Source organism: Seriola lalandi, unplaced genomic scaffold, assembly GCF_002814215.2.
Source record: "Seriola lalandi dorsalis isolate HSWRI2012SDOR001 ecotype SW California unplaced genomic scaffold, Sedor1 jcf7180002054581, whole genome shotgun sequence".
In the NCBI taxonomy this organism is placed as follows: Eukaryota; Metazoa; Chordata; class Actinopteri; order Carangiformes; family Carangidae; genus Seriola; species Seriola lalandi.
The window spans coordinates 2778563-2791584 of record NW_019525134.1 but is presented as its reverse complement, the minus strand read 5'-3'; the positions used below and the strand labels follow the sequence as shown (position 1 = coordinate 2791584).

Here is a 13022-nt window from a genome sequence, read left to right as displayed (position 1 = left end):
ACACACACACACACACACACACACACACACACACTGGTAGTTAGAGAGAGTGGTGTTCCAGAGGGCAGCAGTGTTTACCTGCCCACTTGAGTGGATTCCTCAGCCGGCTGGCTCAGACGCTGAGGTAGAGGCTCCGGTGCCTGTGTGTCTACTGTCTACACTGGAGGCATTCTTAGCCTGATATCACTGCCGCACGCTCAACAAAGATGTTGAAAGAGCATATTGAAGCAGGACGAGGAGTGGATGGGACAGAAAAGGGAGGGAGGGAGTTTGAGGAGCTAGGCGGACTCGCCTCATAAAAATTCACTGTCGTCAGCAGAGCCGGAAGCCTTGAAGTGTCGTGCTTGCAGAGGGAGAGCAGGTGTGAGCTCCTGTATATGTTTGTGTGTGTGTGTGTACTTTCTGTATGTGACTGCACAGGCATGTGCGTGGGTGCATATATGTGTTGAAGTGTGTGCATCTGTGTTTGAGTAATAAATAGTGTGTGTTCAGGCCTGGCAGACATCTAGCAGGGCAGAAAACACACACATACTGTACATGCTGTGTGTTGAGGTCGCATTCATGTCATCGCCACGACAAAAGCAGAACTCAGTGTTCACTATTTAAAATCCTGCTTTTTTGGTAAATCACAAAGCAGAGCAGCCTGTCGTGCGTGTGCGTGCTTGCGTGCGTGCATGCGTGTGCGAATGTGTGTGTGTGTGTGTATGTGTGTGTGATAGGGAGATGAAGCGACTTCAAAGCGGCATGGCAGCATTCTCTCAGCCCAGCCTGTTTACACTGCTCAGTGGAGTCTGCATTCCTCTGTCTCATTTTTCCATGGCATTCCACAAGGAGCTCCGTGCTCCTGGCTTCATGCCCACCAACGTTTACCCCCTCCCTCCACCCATATAGTACATACATACTTCTGTACACACAACTGTACGCTCCATTTGGCCATTAAAACAAGACAGGACCCATCTGGGCCCGGAGCCTGCAGACAACTACCAGCAGGGCACCTTCAGAGAAAAGGAGGTGAAGGGAAAAGGATCCTATAGCACCCATTCTGCCTCCCCTCCCTCGTTCCTTCCCCCTCCATCCACTGATGGTCTCAGGTAGATATCTGGACGCACAAACATCAGCGATGTCAGACAGAAATGAGTTTGTCTTGGGAAGCTCTCGGAGCGTTCCCTGACAGGCCGCCCTCGGTGCCCGCCTCAGAGCCAACTCGAAATACAGCAACGACAAAGAAAACAATTACGCTGCCAGTTACAAGGTGTGTAGCAAGCAGCCAGCGGCCACATCAGACGAGTGTTTCTGCTGATGTTTCTGGGACTGTTTACTGGTGGGGTTGCTAAGGATGCAGCATGTGTATGTGCCTGGGCAAAGTGGTCACATAAACTACAAAGAGTAAAAATAACACAGAAAAGCCCTTAATTTAGCTGTTGTGTTTACTCGCTCTTTGCCTTTATGACTGCGTTTATCCGACATCGGCCACAGGTGATTGTGGGATTCCCTGTGGGACGGTGGAGAAACACGTTTTATCCTTTCCACGGGATCCTCCTCTGGATTAAATTAGAGATCTTCCGTGGAAGTATAGCAGGTACTGCACAGCAAAAATACGCATCTGAGAGAGTGTTTTCATCTAGTTTTGAGCTTTAAAATCCCCTAATTCTCCAAATATCTAAAAATGTATGGGTGACTCTGGGTGTTTATTTTTTTAAAACACAAATTGAGTTAATCTGATTTATTTTATGGCGGAGGTCCTGTTCCCAGGAAAACAAGATTTAAGGATGAACATGCAACTCCATTACTTGTTGGTATGGAAATCCTTTGCAGTGTATAGCAAGTGCACATGCCTGGGACAGATGTTAAAAGAATCAAGGGTGAGGAAAGAGGAAGTCGGTGGATTTAGTCATTTTCGTCTGTCATTTGTTCTGTGCGGATGGGAGGATGGGGATGCCTCCGAGGGGCATTTCAGGAAAATGATTTATGGTGTAAACTATAACCCCCGATTCAATAACAGAGCTTTATATTCCTCTGCACACGTGTAGAGTTATTTCATTTGAATTGTGTTCAGCAGCTGACAGGTGAAACACACCTGCTGCCAACCTGTAGGCAAGATGAGAAACAACATCTAATCTGTGATCTATTACATCAGGCCTCATGCCAGAGCTTATATTTCAAATATAATCTGAATCATTACACAGCATTTTGTTATGTGCCTATTAATAACAGTACCCTCCACTGAAAATAACTCAACCTGGTTAGATGAATTAACATTGTTAGGAAGCAATAGGAGTAAAATATATCAACATGTGAGGATATATTGGAGAAAGAAATAAAGCTCTTTATTCATTTATCGATTTGAAATGGCAGTTGTACAGTTAAACATCCACATCAGGCTGTTCCTCTTCTCCCACAGGGCGTCATGAGCTCACCGGCTGCATATGTCACCGTATGTATGATGGCATTCATGTTCAGACCATGAGCTGTGTTTTGGTTTGTAAGCTTCATGAATTTGACTGGAAGAACAGTTGGGAGAGCTGCAGGAAGAGGGAAAAGAGAAGCATGGCTGCCTCTCATATGTCATAATAAGGTCTGACCCCTCTTTTTAAGAACTGCAAAGGCCACAGAAGGAGACGTGTCTGAGGGGGGGAACATGGGATTGCATTTCCAAATAAAGAGGGGCGTTTGAAACACCCCCAGCAGCCTGCAGTTCTTTTTATTTTACGTGCGAGCGTGTAAAAAAAGGCACCTGTCTCTCGTTAAAGGAAACCACCGTGAAACTCTCCTCTGTCTGAGCAGAGCGCCACTTTTCCGTGTTATACAGTAGTTTTATTTTGAAGAGCTACAGCATCAGTTTACATATGTTTAGATAAGCCTTAGCTCACTGGGCTAGGTCACATGTGTTTTTAGCCACGGTAGCAGCGTGGGTCCGGGGACGGTCTGTCGCTCCACCACTTTGGTCTGGACTGAAATGTTGCAGCAGCAATGGTGGATTTTGTACCGACTTTCCCTCTAGCGCCGCCATCAGGTCAATCCAATACTTTGTCCAATACTTTGCTTTATGACCAAACTAATGAGAGTCCCATCAGTGTGTGCTGATTAGCAAACGTTACCCTGGACTTAGATGGTGACAATTGTTAAAGAAAATAACCTACTTAACATCATTAGGAGTATGTTAGCATGCTGATGTTAGCATTTAGCTCAAAGCACTAATGTCCAGTGAAGAACAAGAACTGCCTCTGTGCTTTGTGTGTTTTCATAAAGCAGGTAAAATGATTATTTGATTATTTAAAATGAATTAAGAACAACAGCAACACAATGAAATATATCACTAATATGAAATGATAGTTCTAAATGATAATGTTTATGTAGCAAGGTAAACAACCAGCCATTTGGCTAATGCTAACTCTGCTTGATCATGACAGTTCATTTGAGAGTCTTAGATTACTAATATACAGAAGTTCAGAGATATTATAAATGCTATTTAAAATGTAGCAGTCATAAAGATCGTGGACTTCAAAAGAGTCCTGAAAAGAGTCAATAAAAACTCAGCATGTACTTAGAGCAGATACGAGCGTGTGACACGCAGCTTGTCCCCTCTGGTTCTTCACATCACATTTCCTTTTTGTCTCTTTCTCTGTCACTCCTTCTCCTATAATTTCTTCCCTTCTGTGAACACCCTTCCTCATTCCCCTGGCTAATCTCTGTCCATGTCGCTGACCTTCAGTTCCCAACCTTAAATGATTGACGTGTAGAAATGTGTGGGAGGGTTTTTTCCTGACTGATGTTGTGGAACCTGAGAGAGTCGGAGAGTCGTCTGCAGGCCAGGGACGGGCCGGAGGAAGCCTGGAGGACGTGTGGATGTGGCCCCCGTGTCTACGGGGAAGAAGGATCACTGCAATACTAACAAACTGCTGGGTTACCAAACCACTGACTTGTTATGACAGGGAAGTGCTGTGTTTATGTTTAACTCAGGGCTTTGAAATGTATAGCGCAGCGCTGGCCTGAGGCTGATGGAGTGGCCCTAGCTGTTGATTGTGTGTATGTTTAGGTATGTGCGTGTATACGCATAAGCGTGTGCGTTTGTGTTAGTAAGACCACAGAACCTGCGCTGGGAATGTGCAGAGGACACAGGGTTCCATCTTTAAACTGTTTCCATGGTGATCTCATAGCAGCTAGTACAGAGAGAGAGAGAGAGGTCGTTGTGCGAGGATTTACTGTAGCAGCCATGCTAATAGGGGGAATTAGGTGTAAATCAGGCAGGAAAATTGGTTGAGTAAACCTTTGCAATAATGTAAGTTTTTAATTTGCTCATCTTCCTAATGTTTTCTTTGTTTGCCTGTGTGTTGTCAGACTTTGAGCTGGAGATTTTAAATGCAGGTCAGTGGTGCTTTCATCCTTTGGATCTAAAACCAAATCCTGTTTGACAGTTTCTGCAACTTGTGTTTGCTGAATAGAGTATAAAAACAAACATAACTTTAAGAGTCAAGTTAAGTATTCAGTGTTTCACACAGGGCATCATAACGTACCCACATGACCTCTGAAATCCAGTTCTCTCAATGACCCAAAACCTGCTGCAACGATCAAACCACAGGTGTGATTGAACCCAGCTCGGAGCCTTCGTCCCTGAAGTTCATCCCAGTCTAACTTCCGTGCTGATGTGTGATCAAACAGTCATTTTGAAACAGGGGGAAGTGGTTGGTGAGGGAGGCAGAGAACAAGGAGCAAAAAGATGGATTTGAGAAAGTGTGAGTTGCCGTGCATCAGAGATATGTTCTGCAGAAATATAAAAAAAAAGTAACATTCATTTCCTCATTTGGTATTCCAAGCACTCAGCTCACTCCTCATATCCCTCTCTTTAAGACCAACTCCTCTTCAGGTTCTTTCTTCTCTGTCTAATCCCTTTTATAGAACAGAGAGACAGACCGACTCCGCCAGGATTCGGGGGGGGGGCACTCCTACTTAAAGAAAGCGCCCAGGCAAATTTGGGGCTGGTGGTAATTATTTGGGCCTCATTATGGGATCACGTTTCCCCAAGTCATTCTCTGTGGTAACCGTTACTGGATATGGGGCTGACACTGTCAATAAAGCGAGGGGAAAGATGACACGCCTTTTGTTTTGACAGGACCAAAGCAGTAATGCGTCCTGTTCGTTTGCATTTGCAAAGAGAGACGAGGCGAGGGCCTCTGAGCCCACTTTTCCAGATGCTCCAACAGAGAAAGACCCTCTGCTCCGCTCCCCTGGCACCAGGCAATCCAGCATCACTATAGCAGCCTTTCATGTAAATCTACTTAGTGCGGGGTCAGGAGATACACGCCTGTTTGATTGAGGAGTGTGTATCTGTGTCATCTGTGGCACCGAGAGCTGGACCACAGTGTGTGTGTCCAAGCCAGCGTCGCTCGAATATTGGTTCAAGGACGGATGTGATATTCACCCCCACCCCACCCCCCAAAGTCACCACTGAGATTTTAGAGACTCTCGTGCTCTGCAGGACCACAGAGGGACTTTCTGCACCAGTGGATCAGCGGGCGCGTACTCATGCACACATACACTATGTCCACATGCAAGCACATGCTCAAGTGCCTCCAGCAACAATACATAGCTGTGCTCTCGCTCATGAACCCGCATTCTTACACAAACCCTCACACGCTGATGGTTGGTCGACAGAGGGTCAGTAGCTCAGCCCGTCCTGTCACCTCAGGCTCATCCCGCAACAATTACATACAAATCTTAGCAGGGATCTTCAGTGAGTGTTGCCCAGTAACCCGGGCAACCAGATACCAATCTCTTTCAACTATTACTTGCGGTCTTGTTGCTCCTTTTGGCAACCACTTTTCCCGTGCTTCTAAAAAAAAATTTGCCCTCGTAAGAATCTTTTTGCCAAACTGAGTAAGTAAAAGCTTTGATTTATCGCTTCTCAGACAAAACTACTGTTGGTTTACGAGTTTGGTTCAATCTGAACCTGTGAGAATCAAAACAGACAATTATTTTACATTGTTGAATTTTACAGTACTGAATAAAGGAGTCAGGACAAGTCGACTTAAAATAAAAATGTGTGTGTGTGTGTGTGTGTGTGTGTGTGTGTGTGTGTGTGTGTCTGCAAGCTTGCATGTGGCAGAGTTGATTCAGTTCCTCCCTGATACGCACTAACCTGGCAGGCTTTCCAGGCCTCAGGCAGAGATCCATTAAAAAAAACCTTTTGCCCTCGTCACTCTTAGTCTTGATTTATAATATGTGATAGAATAATCGCAGACTGATGTATTTCTTTCATCTCCTACTAAACCAGTCTGCTCCATTCTGATAATGTTGCATGTAGCGTTTCAGCCAATAGCTCTTCAGAAGCCTCCTGACCTGAGCGGCTGGTAATTGAGTGGTGGAGCTTGATGAGAGGTGCAAGCTCTTTTTGCTTCCCCCCTCTAACACACACTGACATAACTGCCTGGGCCTGGTTCCCTGCTGGCAGCAGATGAACTAGAAAACTCTCTTGCTGATTATTGGCAGATGAAAAAAGAAGATCTGCAGGGCTAAGCGAAGGGAAAAAAAATATTATTGACTTCTCACCGCAGCTACTATTTATTTTCCCCTTTTTCTGTCCATGTATTTGTTTTTGAGGCTGTTAGATTCTTGCCTTGGAATATTTTTGGGGTAGTCTTTGATTGAGCTGCAAAGGAATGCCTTTAATCGTGGCTACAAAGAAACCGAGGGACATGTCCCCGTCCGTTTTGCAACAGATCTAGACAGATGAGGAGGAGGAGGCGGAACGGAGGAGTGAGCATTGTTAACAGTCTGTGGGGAACTGTTTGCGTGCCCTGTGGTTTCTAGTCCCTGTGAAATGGAGACTCAGTGATTTGGTTTCCCAGGCCCCTTTTTCTCAGGGCCATACAAAAACCAAATGAAGACGTTTCAGTCTGTCCTGGTTGCCATTTATAGTCCAGCGGCAGCGTGTTTCTAAGTGGTAGATGGCACCAATGGTGGCACATGGAGAGTGTTCACAGCCATCTGAATGTAAGTGGTGTGGGCATATCTAAAATAGAAGATAATGCTTAGTCTTGTCAACGATGCAAAACATAGACGCCGTGACCATGGAGGTGGTTGCCCTCAGAGCCTCAGAGAGACAGAGGAAGCTAAAAGCAGCCGCTCCTCCTGAGCCTCCTGGCTCAGCTTTGGGATTATTATCTGCTTTATTAGATATGATTGCACAGCCCCATGCATCGACATGTTTAATATCACAGCAAGATCCAAACACAATCAGGTCGGCCTAAAGACTTAAACACACGTCATCATTTCACTGTAGAACCTGATTCTTCTGACTGAACGTCGCTCTTTCGACACATTTCCCACAAACCGATAGCAAAAAAGAGCAGAGGTCATGGCATCTGTGAAATAGTGCCATTAAAGGATTTTTTTTTTTTTTTTTCTTTCTTTTTCTTTGTTAAAGGCCAAGTTCAACTGTAGGCCTCTAATTTGTGCCTAGTAAATGCAGACTGGAAGAGGCAGCTGGCAGCGCAGCATGCAGCCCAGGCCAGGGGTTCATGTTGTCCTGCTGCCGTTCAGCAGACACGCCAGAGCCTAGAAACACACAGGGCACCTCCACCTTCAGCTGGAGTGAGGTGGTTCGGATTCGTTTCCAAGGTTTCACCCGCTGAGGTCATGTGACCCTGTCCTTAATTCTCCATAGCAATGGTTCCCGGGGGTTTTTGTCAACCGTGAGCTTATGCACACCTCCTTCGACGCCACCTGTCATTTTCCAAATGTGTTCATGTCCATGGACTTCAGAGCTGACGTCCAGTGAAACTACATGAAAGCCGATATTCTAATATTTGTTCTTACAACTGAATTGCACATGTTGACAGATGTTTGTTGTAGTTTTATTATTTCAGCTGTTTCATCCATTACTTTTAGTGAACTATCTTGACTTCCCCCCTTTGAGTGCTAACTAGTACCACCTAGCTTTAAGGTGGTACAATGCAGTCAGTGCAGCCGATAGTTTAATGGTTATTATGACATTAAAGGTTTTTCTATTTGATTCATCATTGCTCTTGTTTTTATTACGTGTAGTATGTGAATTTCCTGCAACACACAGTCGCCCTGCACCAGGTGCTCCAATCCCACTGACCACGCACCTCTAGTTAGCTTTTATCTCCCTCCCCACCACACTCCCCCAAGTCTCTCCTCTCTCCTCTCCTCTCTCTCCGTCTGACAGACATGCACCAGCCCTTTGCAGCACATTACGTCAATTCCCCAGGACCGGGGTGCCAGCTGTTGATGTCACCCTTGGGTCTTTTTAATTTAGGGATTTCCGCTGGGTGAGATGAGGGGGAGCCCCATGAACTCAGCCCACAGCCACATGAAGAGGCCCACCGGGGCAGAACCAGGCCAGGACGGGCCTGTGCAGGGCAGGGCAGGGTGGGACCGCTCTGCTGGCGTGTGGGTGAGCACAGAGACTGGGTGCTGCAGGGTAATCTCCGAGCTGCAACAAGGACTGATTTAGGAGCACTGTACTGGTGGGTGCTCTCACTGATGTTATGTGAGCAAATCAGTGATGCACAGGGGTGTATTAGGAGTGGTGTGCTCCCTCCTTGACTGCCGTGCAACCCCTCGTACCCGTGACAGCTTGTCTGTAACTTGGAAACACTGCTGCTATCCCTTGAGCTCTTAAATGCAGCCTTTCAGCAGCTACGAATTTCCTCCCTTTCAGAGGGGATCAAATGTTCCAACAAAGACTATCTCTCATTCTTTCAGTCCTCAAGGCTTTGAGTGGGAGTGAACATCGCCATCCATGTAATTGATTTTGTAGGGTGCCAAAGTTTTTCCTCTTGATTTTAACTGGGAAGGAAACGCCTTAATTTAACACATAAAAGCTTCATTCAAGTCAACTGTTGTTCTCTAATGGTGTGAAAACCAACTTTGGATTCTCTGTCTAGACTGTCGTTTAAGAAGTTGTCTCGAACATTGTTTTGGTTCTTGGGTTCAATCTTTTTTTTGGCAATTGTCTTAGGTGCATATGGATACATGTATATACTGTAAGACTTGAAAAGGTGTCAGTGATATCTGCCTCGTATGTCTCACTGGTTTGCAGCTGTAGTTTGTTTTTAACACACCTCTATCTCTCTTCACCAGAGGACAAATATCATTATTCTTTTCTACATTTATTGTTTTAAAAATCTTTTCTTCCTTTAAGTTTTACTATTGCTACATAGCTAACTTTATCATTAACAGCTGTTTACTTACCAGAATTTACTTGTCAGCATCAAACTTCATTCCTTTACTTGCCAAGAGTCTTCAGTGGTGGAAAGCAACCCCAATGTTAACTCCATTGACTGTAAATAAAGATGGACGTAGCCTCTGTGACGTCTGAAGAACGGTTCTGAAGCTCAGAGTGAGCTGCTCAACCATCACCATCTTGGCAGTGTCTTACTCCACCCCTAACTCCCAAAAAAGGGGCAAAGAGGAGGGGCATGTGTGGAGCTGAGACTTCAGTGCATGCGGGGTTGTTGCAAGCATTAACTCACCCACCTGTCACTCAAAGAGGCCACGCCCTCAATCCTCCATAACTTTAGTCCTTAATGGAATGTAAACAGGTGAGTTATTTAAACAGGTGTCATGAAGGAGGAAATTAGCTCTAGAGACCAAAACAGTTTTTGTACCAGTCTGTGAACATGTTTGCTTCTGCTGTAAAGTTGGACATTTTAACATGGGAGTCTATGGGGACTGACTCACTGTTGGAGCCAGACTCTAGTGGTCATTAGAGGAACTGCAGCGTTCGGCACTTCAGTGCCTCTATCATCTATTCTTCTACTGAAGTTAGCATGCTACATTTCCGATAGCGACTCACTGTAGCCTCTATTCTGCCCTGAAGATGTAGCGCTGCTCAGAGGACGTATTATAACCTCAGGTCTTTCAACGCAACAATGGCTGAAGCTCTCGTCCAGCGGCAATCACCACAAACCACTCTGACGAGAAACCACAAAGAAAACTTACAAATACTCCCTTTAACTAGTCTAATCAAAAATCAAAACCTAAATAACCAATATTGAATAAAGACTTTTGCAAGTCTCCACCAAAGCCCATTCAAGCATGCCACCCTCTGTACTGATTCTTCACTGTGGTCAGCTGGTTTGGTTTTTTACCATTTAACAACAAAGTTTAATGTAACTTTTCATAATGTTTTGTGAAAGTCATTGTTGTCACTGTAAAAAATCATCAATATTTTAAAATGATACATGAATCAGACACATATGTTTGTTTTCTTCTGAAGACGTATTGAAGTAAGACGTAAGAAGTATTTTCAGACCAGTTCATAATTTCAAAGAACAACAAAGTGATGCGTCTGTGATGCGTCTGTGATGTGGTGAAGGAGCTGTGGATGCGCTGATGAACGCTGCAAACCTACAACTCAGCGCAGTGGGCATTGCAAAAAGAGAAAAAAAAAATTGTGTTCCTCTCAATCTCCACACCAGAAAAACGATCCCAGCGGAAACATCTGTGTTGTTTTAAATTTCTGTTATTTGCCTATTTTCCTCTCGTAACCTTTTTCTCTCTGTGTCACTTTCTTTCGCAGTATCACCCTTTGTTTCTGTGCAACACGAGCGAGGATGAACGACAAGAGAGTGACTTCATCACCATTGTCAAGCTGGAGCACAGGGTCCCCCGCTGTCTGCCGCTGCTGGACAAGGTACGTCCAGGCATGGCCTCGACTGCTTCATGCATTTCTGCTGGTTAAACTCTCTGAGAAACTCCCCTCTCTGTGACCCCTTCCCCTCTCAGACATGGCAGCAGACAGATAAACCATCTTGCCATCTTGTCTCCTCTCCAGTGCCCCTTCCGCTCTTGGATTAAGACTTTAAAGAGAAGATGGTTTTAGAGGGAATCATTTGGCAGGAGGTTAATGTTTTGTTCAGGATGGGGATCTTTCAGAGTGAGGGCTTGGACAGGAGGGGACGGGCTTAGCTCAGCGCTGCTATGTAGCAAGTGGCAGTGAGCCCTGGCTTTGGATGTAAGGCTTTCAAGTCCCAGCTGTCACTGGTCCGATCCCAGCCAGCCAGTCAGCCAGCCAGCCAGAACCAGACACTTGGTGTTCTCCATTTCTGCTTCCCTTTAATATGAACGCAGCCAGAGCTCCATAGATTCCACCCACAATGGTTTAGATGTATGTGTAACTGCAACGGACTTGACCTAAATCTCCCTTATGTTTAAGTATTCTACCATACACACAGGCTGGCATATCCTAACTTTAAAGTAGTGTGATTTAAAACTGTTGCTATTTTTTCCTCGTTTTTCAAGTGGTGACAAATTAGCAGGCAGGAGTATAGTTAGGCGACTGCCTTTTTTTAGCCTGTGTTTTCTTTTCCCCTAATTTAAAGCCATGTTTAGGAGCTGCCCACCGTGGCGACGATGTAGAGACATTCCCACACTTCCCCGCTCCTTTCTTCCTCCTCCTGTTGCTCCTTCAGTGGGAACCAAACGGGGGAAGAGGGGTGTCACTCAAGGCTGACTCTAGAAAACAGTTTTGATTAAAGCCTTAATGGCAACACTGTGTTGTCCCATAAACAAAAAACGGTCTCTCCCTCATGCAAAAGTACCCATTAACAAAAGGCTGTTGCTTCCGAGTGCTTTCTCCCTCCCTGCAGATCGCCTTTGAAATCAGGAGAAGTGAAGGAGGGAGGAAGGATGGGAGGGGAAGGGGGTCCTTCTTGTTGTTTTGGTCGTCTGGAAACTATGTGATGCAATAAACGCCACTCCAGCCACCTGCATCCTCGCTTCCTTAGTGAGATTCAAAGCTTTTGGTTGTGGTGGATTTATTGGGGATTCATCATGCAGCTGTTGAGGAGTCTGCTCCGGGGCCTTTTGAAGAGGATGAATCAGACGGTTTGGGATGTGCGGTGCTGGGTCAGCCGTGCTCTCTGAATGGGACTTGTTTACAGTTTAGTCTGACTGTAGACCGCCCCACTGATCTATAGATACTCCGATGGCCGCAGAGGGTTCATGTTGCACCACATACACTCAGAATAGACTGTAAACCAAACAAAGCAAAGCTCAGAACCTTGAAGGATTAGGTTTCATTGTTGTCCTTTGTTTTTATTTTGTTTTTTTTTAGAGGTTCCTACCCCCGGCATCGCGGGGAGATTCCTTCGCTGATTTGCAGCAGTTTGGCCCGTCTCTCTAATGCTCCTTGTTTTACTGGACGGGTCTCACAGTATCTCTGCACAGGCTGTGAAGTCGAAGCTAGAGTTGATGCTTTAGGATGTGTGTGCTGTGTAGTTCAGGACATCTTCAAATTAATAGATGAAAAATGAGCTTTCTCCAAATACCCTCAAATTGAATTTGTGCATTAAGCCTTTAACCATCGCCCCCTCCTGGTACGTTCTGCTCCTCTGGCCACCTCTCACCCACTTCCACACACTTGTATGAGAGGAGCAGTTTCTCTTGAAGAAGCACTGGCACTGCGGTGAAACTTTGAAGCTGAATTGATTATAGGAGTTATGATATTAAACATTATGAAGGTTTGGTTTCGCCTTAACTCTCCTTAAATTCATTCATTTTTAGTTTCAGATATTTGAAAGTTTGTGAACGATAATTTCGTATGTGCATCTTTACTACAAAAGGCATTGTGTCTCTTTTAGGAGAATATTCGATAAAAAATAGGGCCTTATTTATTTGTTCATTTATTTATTGTATTATGTTTTGACATAGAGCCCAACATCCTCCATCAATAAGGTCTTGTAGCCTGCGAATAAGATGCAGCACGATGTTAAACTTATCTAAATTATTCATTCATTTGCCGTGCTGCTCACCCTGTTGGGGGAGGAGCCAATCCCAGCTGACACTGGACTGTCGGAGCAAACCCACGCAGGCACGAGGAGAACATGTAAACAGGACCTTCTTACTGTGAGGTGTCAGTGCTGACCTGCACCGCCATGCCACCCTGATCTAAATGAACTCATATAAAATCTTTAAATACTTACTAATTAGTTTTGCGGCTCATTAACCTTGAGCTTGTTTAATTGCTATTGGCTCAATTTTCTAACTTGAGGCAA

At 45.1% G+C, this 13022-nt stretch overlaps 1 protein-coding gene across 2 annotated transcripts in view; it reads left to right on the top strand.

The window, feature by feature from the left end:
* Window positions 1–13022, top strand: part of rnf43 (ring finger protein 43) — a 79931-nt gene that overhangs the window by 40362 nt on the left and 26547 nt on the right. For both annotated transcript variants that reach the window (XM_023418135.2, XM_023418134.2), the window contains exon 2: window positions 10547–10660. In XM_023418135.2, coding sequence (XP_023273903.1) covers window positions 10547–10660 — 114 coding nt within the window. The remainder of the gene's footprint in view (window positions 1–10546; window positions 10661–13022) is intronic.